Here is a 12,867-nt window from a genome sequence, read left to right on the forward strand (position 1 = left end):
TGATACAGTAAATTATCCATCATTGTTCACTTACTTCTTCAAAATAATCATAAAAAGCATACCACTTCAGTTTGGGAAATGTTTGTATCCATGTCAGCTTTGTTCACAGGTAGTCATCCACATTCAATGTAAATCTGAGGAATGGTAACTATGTTATTTCACAGCTGCTAATTGTCAAATAAGTCACTTGAGATCTTGTCCTTTAGAAAACATGAAATCAACTGTTTTGTCTAAGAACATATTTAGTAATAAATCCTGTGATTTAAATAATTTGAATAAAATAATCCTCATCACATTGCAAGTATTTCATCAGAAAACTAAGATAAACACATTGTATGACGAATAATTTATTACATATAAGCTATGCGATAGTGACATATGATCAGCTGGGATGTACAAACAAAATGAAGTTAGGGTATTTCTAGTATCTTTCCAGCCCTAAATTCAGTATGAATTCTGAGTTGTCTGACATAAAACAGCAAACCATTGCTTTCTCATGAAATCCAACCTTGCACCAGGTAAAATAAGACGGTCACATCAGTATTACACATCACACTGACAGTTGATGTCTGGACCTCTGAATACATAAATATGACAAGATCTTTTCTTTGTTATGGAAAAGTCTATGATATTGCACTCGTACAAATCAATAGGAAATAAGGTCACAATTGATACCTCACATTGTCAGTAACAACCTCTCTTAATGTGAATATCCATCAGTGATTTAAAACTGCATTTTCATTTATAACAGCTTTACAACATACTGGCATGCAATTTCGAAGTCCCTATACACTTACAAGTTACCACTATAATACACCAATGTTAATACATTACAGAGAAAACAAAAAGTTTTTAAAGACACCATATTATACCAAGATTATTTCAATGACAGCTCCTCCACCAAGCTAAGATAAAGTTGGATTTGAATGGGATATGATTCTCAAAATTTATTGCTTAAATTCTGTTCAAGGGGAGGTAAATCTTACTCAATAAGTTTTACAGTGTATTTTTTTCTTTTACTAGATCTATGGCATGCTGGAGAACACCAAATATAATGACAACACTAAACTAAGGAACATAATGCTATGAACAAAGAGTTGCATATAATGACCATCATGGTCGATCTTATTTATGCGAGATGCATGTAGGTTCAAGGACATCTTCAACTAATAATAGGTAGGTTGTGAAATGCTTATTTTAGTTATACAATAATGTAATTGGATTGGAAATCTTTTTGATCTCCCCAGATCCCATTGATCATAGACAACTAACTATTGTAGTATGTTGTAAATATTATCTACAGGGTAAAATGTACATTGTCTTTCCAAAACTCATTACTGATGTAACAATTCCTTTTTGACTGAGATATCAATAACATGTTTAATTCCATTTAAAAGCAGCATCTGTATCATCTACAGAAGGTAGTCAAATTCAAACAACATAATTTATCTTATATACTGCCTAATGATGTGATATCTACAGGAGAACATTAACAGTGTAGACGATAATGGCCTGTATCTCCAGTGTTGTTTTCTGTATAATCTCTCTGTTCTTCAACATACCGTATCACACGGCAGTAAAAAATAAACATAATACAGTATCTTCACATTTCTGACTGTCAATCAATCATTTCTTTTTTTCTTTCGTTCCTCCCATGGATTTGAAATGCTGGTAATAGTTAATTGTTACATCCAGCATGAGGTCCTGTGTACACTCTGGTAGCTCTCCTGTGAATTGGCCTGTGTAAAAATACAGGAAACTAAATAAGATAATAAATAAGAAGTTGAACATTAAACACAACTAAATGTGCAAATACATACATATAAAAGTTATTACAACTGAGCATTCTGAAATATAAACATGCCAGTCAATTTGATCTTAAAAGCATAGTCAAACTCTCTTGACACAAACTCTTAAATATGATTATACTCTGATATGTCAAAGTGATGCCCTGTCCCGATTATTGGCTATATATGTCATACATTATCAAAAAGACTTTGATCAAATCAAGTGTAGTTGGAAAGTGGCATGACATTGTTATTAGTTTGTGTAAAATAAGAGGCCAACTGGGCCTGTATTGCTCACCTTGCTCTATAGCATTTTTGAAGTTGATTGAGATCATTTCTACAGATACAATGCTGATTACCTCTTTATTCAAATATCAGAGTAGGCTAGGTTTATTCATATCAATAAATTTTCTAGTCATTCATTCAATCATAGTATTAGCCTAATATCAGGTCTCGGACACTCTTGGCTATCGCAAAATTATTGTTTACAGATTTAAGCCGATTTCACACCCTGTGACCTTGAATGTAGGTCATCACCCCAGCATGCTACAGGCCCAATATCAAGTCCCTGGGCTTCTTGGTTATTGAGAAGAAGTCGTTTGAAGATCATAACTTATTTGACAAATGTGACCTTGAATGAAGGTGAAGGTCATTTATTTGAACAAACTTGGTAGCCCTTCACCCCAGCATGCTACAGGCCCAATAACAAGTCCCCGGGCCTCTTGGTTATTGAGAAGAAGTCGTTTGAAGATCGTAACTTATTTGGCAAATGTGACCTTGAATGAAGGTCAAGGTCATTTATTTGAACAAACTTGGTATCCCTTCACCCCAGCATGCTACAGGCCCAATAACAAGTCCCCGGGCCTCTTGGTTATTGAGAAGAAGTTGTTGGAAGATCATAACTTCAGCGTTCGAATTTAACGCTCGCACACTCGCTAAATGCAAGCTGATTTTTCATTTTGCGAGTAGAAAATTGTGGTACTCACATTTTTCTGCGAGTGCATATAAATCCTGGTAAAACAGACACACATAGTAAAACATCGACGAAATATTTAAACAAAAACCGACACACAGACAATGCACTATTGGTGACGCTTGTACACAGCACTCGTTAGTTTCAAGCGTCTCAAAGACTACGATATACATGAATATATTGTAATGGAAAAGTGACGAGAGTTTCCGAGAAACAAAGCGTGACATCTCGCTAGCATGGCTGACATAATCAATTTTTTTAAGTCAGCCGCTGCCGGAACATCAAATGAAAAGATCGTCGAAAATAATGAGAGCAAGGACACATGTAGAGAAAGTAGCCCAACTCCTAAGAAAAAAGTGACATGCATCCCAAGGCCAACAAAACAAACTGTCGAGAAATGGGAACTGCATATTGACATGGAAAAAAACCTTGACGATGATCATGTGCACGTTATTGAAATTTATTGCAAAACTTGCAAAGAATATAGTCCCGACAAGTCATCATCAGTAAATATTTTGTTCTTACTTGAAATTCTATCAGCACTTACTGTATTGTCCATTTTCTAATTTAACAAGTCAACTTCAAATATGACAAAAACAAAATGAAATTTTTAAAGGAAAAAATTCGGGTTTTTTTTCCAAATCACGAATATGTTGTAAAATCATGATGGACAGGGAATAGCATATTAATTAGATAGAATTAATACTTATTTCATTATTAGTCAAAGATTTTATGAGAAATCATACGTGATTAAATCAAATGAAATGACTGATTTTTTTGATTTTTTGTTCTCTTGAAAATAAATTATAACTTGTAAGTAATATACAGGATCAAAATTCTTCAATTTTCATTGATCTTGAAGTTGATGATATTTGAAGGGAGTATACCCTGGCTTATATGAACAGTGAGTTAAATAAAAAAAATTTTTTTTTTATTTTGGCTCAAATAAAAACTTTATTTGAAGCAACTGTTCTTTTGTTTGTGGTTCTGAAAAGTAAAGATAATTTATCAAAAACCATCTGTTATATTTCATGTTAACACATAATTTCAAAATTGTGAGTAAGTTTGTAATTTTGCGAGTTAAGATTTTATCCACTCGCAACAACGTGCGAGTTACTAAAAAAGTTAAATTCTACCCCTGTAACTTATTTGACAAATGTGACCTTGAATGAAGGTCAAGGTCATTTATTTGAACAAACTTGGTAGCCCTTCACCCCAGCATGCTACAGGCCCAATAACAAGTCCCTGGGCCTCTTGGTTATTGAGAAGAAGTCTTTTGAAGATCATAACTTATTTGACAAATGTGACCTTGAATGAAGGTCAAGGTCATTTATTTGAACAAACTTGGTACCCCTTCATCCCAGCATGCTACAGGCCCAATATCAAGTCCCTGGGCCTCTTCGTTATTGAGAAGAAGTTGTTTATATGAAAAAGTTGACACCGGACGGCCAGCCGGACAGACGGAAGACAGACGCCGCACCACGGCATAAGCTCACTTGTCCTTCAGGCAGGTGAGCTAAATATCCACTACGCTGCAGGAACAGTGAATGTACCCAACTGTCAATCTCAATTATCCCCAATACCTTGACAACTCCAAAATTGATACATTACAAACTTACCTGGTGACCCTGAGAAGACAGTGAAGGGAGGTACCACAGTCTCTGGGGGTAACACTGTGTTATCAGCAATGGCACAGCAATCTTTTAATACACATCTTCTACCCTGTAGATAATACGTGCAATACAGAAAATGATGAATTTTGTTAAATAGCTTTGGAAAGCATACAGTATTACTGTGTTAACAAGAGGCGAATGGGCCATAACGGTCACCTGAGTTCTGAAATATTTGTCAATTTTACCCTTTTTGGCACCGCCCAATCAGCCCCTGGTCAGGGCCAACATGTGCATACCATCAAACTGCCATATGCCACACTGATCACTCTAACCAAATGAAAATTAATTCCAATATAATTTTTTTAAGAAATGATAGTCAAAAATGTGATTTCCCTATATAAACTTATTGAACTATAGTAATGTTTACCCCCTCCCCAGGGTAAACGCGAGACACCAGGGTCATGAAATTCACAATCTAAGTAAAGCACCTTGAAATCCTTGCATCTATGAAGAGTATGTTAGATTCTACTTTATTTGGGTCTTGGGAAGAGGATTTATGAAATTTCAGTCAATTTGATCCTTTTTGGCCCCACCCCATCAGCCTCTGGGGGTCAATCGGGGCTAATAAATGCATACCACCAAACTGTCCTCCCATGCTGATAATTCTAACCAAGTTGGAATGAACTCCAATAGAAATGCAACCAATGATAGTCAATAATGTGATTTCTCTAAATAATTTATAGTAAAGTTAACCCCCTCTCCAGGGTAAACGTGAGACACTAGGGTCATGAAATTCACAATTTTGGTAAAGCACTTTAAGACAGTTCCATCTATACACAGTATTTGATTCTACCTTATTTGGGTTTTGAGGGGATGGTTTTTGAAATTCCAGTCAATATGACCCCTTTTTGCCCTAACCCCTCAGCCCCCTTGGGGCTGGGGATTATATTATTCACATTTTTGGTTGACATTTGCCATGGATGGTTTCTGCAAAATTTCATTGAAAATGGTTTAGGTGTTTCTGAGAAGAAGCCAATAATATAAATTGCTCACAGACTGATGACAGAAGACAATGGACAAAAGGGGATTAGAAAAGGTCACTTGAGACTTTATCTCATGTGATCTAAAGGTTTTGGGTTGTTTTAATTAACCACTTCTCATGACATAACGTACAACATTGACCAATTAATCATGACCCTAGTTAGGGTGTACAGCTGTGGTAATGTAATATACTGTAATACACTTGTATACCTAGAAGAAACATTTATAACTGACAAAGCAGGAGAAAATAATATGTGTCTATAAATATGTGTGTGTTTGACTTACTATAACACAATTTTTGCCTATGTGTACATATGATCCCACTTGTGCAGCATTTACTATAGAATCCTCATCAATGAATACATGGTCTCCTATATGAAGTGGGAAAAAGGCAACACTGAAAAACAAAATTAAAGATAAGTATCAAACTGATAACCATTGCTACAAAATTCTTTATCATTGTATAGCATATATTTGCAGCCTAGAGTAGACTAACTTGGTGATAAAAATTAGCACAGATAATGTTTATTGTAAGTAATTAAGTATGTCTACTCATTATTTTACATTATCTAGTCCATTTCAATAGTAAAATATGCTAACCTGTTACTAAAATTCCATAGTGAGCCATGCTTACCCTTTACTAAATTTCTTAAATGGAGGTCGGATAACAGCTCTTCTACTGACAACACAATGTCGCCCAATTCTTACATTAGCCAAGTCACCACGAATTACACAGTCTGTCATTATAATTGTCTGAAAAAAATAGCCTTATGAATATTTACACAGAACTTGTATTTTACAAGATCAAATGCCATCAACTTTGTCGTTAACCTTTATAAAATGTTGATAAATTAATAGAGCACCAAAATATTAATATCTGTTTTCTATTAGCCAATACTTTACAGATTCTTTAAAGATACAATCAAAGCAATATTCACAAGATGACAAAATCACTTGAAAATTAAATACATTAAGAGAAAAATATATTAGGATTTTTTTTTGTGCTAGCATTGCTATTGTTAAAATTACATTATTCTTTTCTAATTATTTTAAGACAATAAAAATGTTGTGATATATTACCTTTCCATTTATAACAATGTTTTGACTTCCACAAAGCACTGATTGTCGGCTGACCTTGTTCCCAGATGCCTGTAAATTAATAAACATTGAATGATCAAAAGATGCTCACACAAATAGCAAATACATGTAAATATAGAGCAAGGCAAGAACTATCAGCATATTTAACTATGCAGCTTATTTTACCAGGGACGTACATACAGGGATTGGAAACTGTCTCTATCTGTTCTCGGTTTTAACCAGAACAATGATGATAAGCCCCATCAATCAATCAATATCTATCTGTTAGTAATGGTGTAGCGAGATTTCATCATGTTAACTACACTACCTTATTGTGAACCACTTTTCTAAGAAAAATTCACATCCAATCGTTTCGATTTTGAATCTGCTAAAAGCTGAATAAATTCCTCATCCACTGATTAAGTTTTTCTAGCAAATGCTTTTGAGCAAATTGCTCAAATTTTACATAAATAATCACTGATTTTACATAAGCCGCAGTTCATAATAAATAACAAATATTATCGAAATACACTACCTCATTGTAAATCACTTTTCTCCAAAACTACTCATCCAATCTTTTTCATTTTTAGATTAGTAAAAAGCTGAATAAATTCCACGGGTACTTATTATGTATTTGAAACATATTTTTGCTATAAATTTTCTAAAATTTTGCATCAAATACAGTTTATTTTTAGCAAGTTTTCTCCAAAAGTACTCATCCGATCTTTTTCATTATTAAATCAATGAAAAGCTGAATACATTGCTTGATCAAGTTTAATAGCAAACACTTTTGAAAAAGTTAACTTACTTTTACCTCTGATAAAATTTATATCCAATTTTACCTATGGCTGATGGTATATTAGTAGTGATATAGTGGTAGACATGCCTTCATAGCACAGTGCACAAATTACAAAATCGGCGAATTAATTATCGACCGAGGGGATCGTTTTCACAACATATACAGTACAGTACTGTAACGATATATTAAAATTTGTGCAACTGTTCTATGTCTATATGTGATCGTTTGTAATTTACTTGTGTCTTAAGTTGATAAAGGGGCAGAATGCCTCGAAAATTCGACAATTTACTTGTCTGTATTGTCGTTATTACTACTTGACAAATTATATATATATGTATATCAATATATCGAGGCAAATTCCGACATCTAATCAACTAATGGATTGATACATCGCCATTGATACATCAGCATCTCTCGGTCTCTGTGGAATTCTTATCCTCATGCAAGAATTTTCTATCATTGTGGTTCTATGATGTTTACCGTTTCAATATACTCTCCGTTATTGTAAAACTGGTCTTGAAATTCCATGGTTTATGTTATTATCGTCCTCATCAGCTGCAGAAAATCTGACTGCACTTGTCATTCGTCATTCCATACTACCGGAAGTACTATCATAGTTATTCCCCTTATATTGAGGCACCAAATGGGTTATATCAAAGTCGGATGGGGGCAAAACTTAAAATGATTATTAAAAAATGGCTACATTCAAATTCTTAAAAATCGCACTTCATTAATTGGATCGATATCGTAATTTAGTTAAACTTGTAAATGATTAACTACATTCAACTATTCAAGCCCATGAGTAATCAATTGTTTAAAAATGCATGTATAAAAAAGGGCATTGATTTACAATATAATGTAATGAAAATACGTAATTTGAACATTCAACATTCACGAAACAGTAGCTGATTTGCTGAATAACTTGTGAAGGTACTTGTACAAGAACTCGGTTTTGGGGGAGTCGTCCGGACATACTCATCCGGATATCGTGACCTAAAATAAGACGTTTCGACCACACTTTCCATTGATTTTATTTAAGCATTGAACTGTTTTTGTATGGTATTTCCTAGCACATTATGATTTGTTTACTTGCAAAGCTCTGGCATTCAAATATATCATAAATACCATACAAAAACAGTTCAGCGCTTATATTTACATTCCTTTTATTTTTTTTATTTTTTTTATGCTATAATTCATATTTAAAATTCATAATTCCCGCCTTATCGACAGTCAGCAGATTTTTTGTCAGTCGTTGGAACAGCCGGAACATGGTCGCGTTTTTTTTTGGCAAACAAAATAGTACATGGAAATTGTAAGTTGTAAAAATCAATTTTGATAATCACTTTATTATCAACGTAATGCGCAAATGGCAGATTTTTTATAACAAATAATGTAGACAAAATAATTAGTGGTTAAACTTAATTATCCTGGATATTGTAGTTCCGGTTTGTGTTGTATTAATACGCTGATAAGTGTAGCGCGTGATGGATGGCATTTAAACGTACATCAATGTCAGAACTCTCAAACAGACTATATAGTGACAATGCCAGACAAATGTAAATATAATGTTCAAATGACGCTTTTCTATATAAATACATTTGAGTTATTTAGATGTTTATCAAAATTACGTTAAAACAAACTATTTTTAGTCAGTAATATGGGATTTGCCATCCGAAATTATCATTGCTGCAGGTTTGGTCGAGTTTTGTGGGACGCAATGAACGAACTGCTGATATGAAAAAAGATATTCGTTACACAGCATGCGCTGTCATCACATCGATTCAAATTGCGCTGTCACTTTGTTAAACCTTTATCTCTACTATTTATTTATACCATCTGTACACCACCTAAGATGTTTTCTAATTAATTACAATAGGCTTTCGGCGAATTAATTATCGACCAATCATAAATTACATAATGATTTTGTTCGTTGTTTATCTACTAAACTTGGTTAACTGTTCCACATTTATATACAAGGGACCGCAGTGGCCGAGTAGTCCCAACACTTTATCACCAGCCCTCCACCTCTGGGTTGCGAGTTCGAAACCCACGTGGGGCAGTTGCCCGGTGTCGGTGTTTTTTTCTCCGGGTACTCCGGCTTTCCTTCACCTCCAAAACCTGGCACGTCCTTAAATGACTTGTTATGTTTGTTAATAGGACCTTAAACAAAAGAAACCAAATATGTATGTGATCGTTTGTAATTTACTTGTATCTTGATAAATGGATAGATTGCCTCGAAAATTCTACAATGTGCTTGTCTGTACTGTCGTTATGTACATAAGGTGTCTATCTGGTAAGAGAACAAATTACACAGAGAATTAAGCTTTACAAGAAGGGTGTGTGTGTGGGTGGGTGGGGTGGGGTGGAGGGGGGGGGGGGGTTCCGTGTTTGCAGTAATTAGGAGATCCATTCTTTTCCCTATAAATTTCTATTGCTATACGAAACGTTACCATAGTTCATCTTGAATATACAAATACTGTATGGCATTCCTTTAAACATATCGACAGTATTGTGATCAACGACGACATTCAAGGCTAGTTTATATTCGGCCTGCGAATTGTAAGAATACGGAAAAATCTTCCGGAAAATGTTACGTATTAGCAACGAAAGTAATCACTTAAAAATAGACTGATAAGCATTGGGAGAACCAGGAACTCATTTGTGATTATAGAGAAAAGAGATCTAAGTAACGTCACTTTCATTATATTATTAAATATTTGAACAATGTTATGATTTTAAATATGGCGAAGAGGATCTCTATTGATCCTGTGTCGGTAAATTACACAATTTCTTATACCATTGAAAACCCTTATAAAATAAACGAAGATTTATTTATCGATATCAATACAAGGAGATGTGATGGTACAACGAATCATAACACTATGGTGCTATTACCTAATGGTTAACTTTTACCCTTGAATGTGATAAAACTGTGTAAAATGGAGCCCCATTATTACCTCTCAAATGTGATAAAACTGAGTAAAATGGAGCCCCATTATTATCTCTCAAATGTGATAAAACTGAGTAAAATGGAGCCCAATTATTACCTCTCAAATGTGATAAAACTGAGTAAAATGGGGCCCCATTATTACCTCTCAAATGTCATAAAACTGAGTAAAATGGAGCCCCATTATTACCTCTCAAATGTGATAAAACTGAGTAAAATGGAGCCCCATTATTATCTCTCAAATGTGATAAAACTGAGTAAAATGGAGCCCAATTATTACCTCTCAAATGTGATAAAACTGAGTAAAATGGAGCCCCATTATTACCTCTCAAATGTCATAAAACTGAGTAAAATGGGGCCCCATTATTACCTCTCAAATGTGATAAAACTGAGTACAATGGAGCCCAATTATTACCTCTCAAATGTGATAAAACTGAGTAAAATGGAGCCCAATTATTACCTCTCAAATGTGATAAAACTGAGTAAAATAGAGTCAAATAGGTGTGTTATAAATTAGACTACAATTAAGACAGTATGCCTTTATTGTTCAAACACCGCTGCAACAACACGAGTTAGTATGAGGAACTTTACATGTAATCATCGGTGTAAAGACGAGAAAAAAAGTAGTAACAGCTCTTTGGGACACGTTTATTATATATATCATGTAAAGGGACTAACACGAATTCTCAATCCTCGATTTATATTTCAGTATGACACCATGGTCTTATTGAGATATATATCTACGAGGTATGATTGATATGTTGTGAGCCTCGTTTTGAAGGGGATACTCAAGGATGTTCTATATATGTTCTATGTGGTTATTATTCTGAGGATCTAGAGCATTACTACTTCTACTGTCCAAATTACAACCATATGAGGCACTTTATACATGACATATTTATACAAGTTGGTTTTATAAATATTAACCTATTAACATGTGGTAACTATGAACTTTCACTTGATCGTAATAAATTTGTATTAAGTAATGTAGAAAGATTTATAACTAATTCGAGAAGGTTTTAATTCTCTTTTATTTCTCTTTGAATCAATTAATTATATAATATTTCATTGATATGTATGTATATCATTATAATTGTTCAATAAAACACTCTTCTTTCTCACCGTCAGGTAGGTGAAGCGCTTTTGCTTTACAAAGTCTTGTATAATTATCTATTTTCTATATATAATGTATATAAATAAAAATATTTCCTGAACTTTTGATACTTTTTAACTATAAATTATTCCATTAAACTATGAATGACAACTTAAATTATTACAATGATGTGTGTATGAGTGTATGAGTGTATGTGTTACAAATAACCCTAATTATATAGTTCTATTGTTCAATTACTTTATCAAAATGTCATTTATGTGGGAGAAGACTGATATAGGCAAAGCCTGTTGTCAAATCCCTTTGTACTATAACATCTTGTATAATAAAATTTGTTGAAATGAAAAATGAAATGAAATGATGTTCTATATAGGGCCGTGTACCCAAGGACTGGTCTCATTTGGTTAGTTTATATCGACGCTGTAGCATTCTAAAGTAAAGGCAGGGGACTTTTGTAAATTGGACAAAATCGGTGAAAGAGCAGTGATACAATATCTGCATAAAATAGGTTTCACGCCAAATGATATCCATAATGATATGGTAACAACACTAGGGAAAGATGCCCCTTCATGGTGAAATTTAAGCGCGGCCGACAGAGCCTTGAGGATGACCCCCCTTCTGGAAGGCCTGTCAATGTTGCAACCCCAGAAATGGTAAATAAAGTTCATGATATTGTTATGACTGACAGACGAGTCACAGAAAGATATATAGCCAGTAGAGTTGGCATTTCACAGGAAAGAGTACATTCCATTCTGACCGAGGATCTTGCAATGAGAAAGCTTTCGGCCAGATAGGTACATTGTACCAAGACTTCCGATAGTTGATCAGAAGAACACCAGGCGCACGTTATCGCGCGCTAATCTTAACCTTTTTAGGAAGATACTGCCAACTTTCTCCAGAGATTTGTCACTATGGATGAAACATGGGTACACCATTTTAACCCCAGAGGCCAAACAACAATCGAAACAATGGAAGCACCCCTGGCTCTCCCACGCCAAAGAAGCCAAAGACTGTTCCATCAGCTGGAAATGTTATGGCCTCGGTTTTATGGGATGCAGATGGTATTCTGCTAATAGATTATCTCCAAAAGGGACAAACAATCAATGGCACATACTCTGCTGCACTTCTGAGGTATACGTAGTAACGGGAAAATATTAAACTTAAGCGCCGCGGAAAGCTGACTAAAGGTGTGTCAATCCATTAGGACAATGCGCCTGTTCGCAAGTCTGTCATTGCCATGGCTGCCATTCACGATTGTGATTTTAAATTGATTGAGCATTCGCCTCTTTCATCTATTTTCAACGCTGAAAACAGCTTTTTCAGGCACCCACATGCAGTGGATGACTTTCTGAACAGCCAAGAAAAGGAGTTCTATAAAAGTGGCATTGAGGCCCTTAAACACCGCTGGCAAAAGTGTATAGATACTGAAGGAGATTATGTTGAAAAATAATGCAATATGTCTGGCAAAATTCAAATCTTTCAATATGAGGCCCACAACATATCAATCAGCCCTCGTTAG

The 12,867-nt window shown here is 34.6% G+C and overlaps 1 protein-coding gene across 1 annotated transcript; it reads right to left on the minus strand.

Moving 5' to 3' along the window:
• Positions 1–331: 331 nt before the first annotated feature.
• Positions 332–7,906, minus strand: LOC117328841 (dynactin subunit 5-like). Its single transcript, XM_033886417.1, has 6 exons — positions 7,771–7,906; positions 6,495–6,563; positions 6,049–6,167; positions 5,700–5,811; positions 4,380–4,482; positions 332–1,739 (listed from the first exon to the last, which is right to left on the minus strand). Exons 1-6 carry the CDS (start codon positions 7,816–7,818, stop codon positions 1,627–1,629), a joined length of 564 nt encoding a protein of 187 aa, XP_033742308.1. The 5' UTR covers positions 7,819–7,906; the 3' UTR covers positions 332–1,626.
• Positions 7,907–12,867: the final 4,961 nt, after the last annotated feature.

This window comes from Pecten maximus, chromosome 1, assembly GCF_902652985.1.
Source record: "Pecten maximus chromosome 1, xPecMax1.1, whole genome shotgun sequence".
Taxonomy (NCBI): domain Eukaryota; kingdom Metazoa; phylum Mollusca; class Bivalvia; order Pectinida; family Pectinidae; genus Pecten; species Pecten maximus.

Bases quoted from the DNA above. Each gene is read 5' to 3' on its own strand.
- LOC117328841 (XM_033886417.1), bottom strand. From the start codon at position 7,818: ATGGAATTTCAAGACCAGTTTTACAATAACGGAGAGTATATTGAAACG. The intron at 6,168-6,494 runs GTAATATATCAC...TATTTTTTTCAG, and splicing joins ACATTGTTATAAATGGAAAG to ACAATTATAATGACAGACTG. The intron at 5,812-6,048 runs GTAAGCATGGCT...TTTGTTTTTCAG, and splicing joins TTTAAGAAATTTAGTAAAGG to TGTTGCCTTTTTCCCACTTC.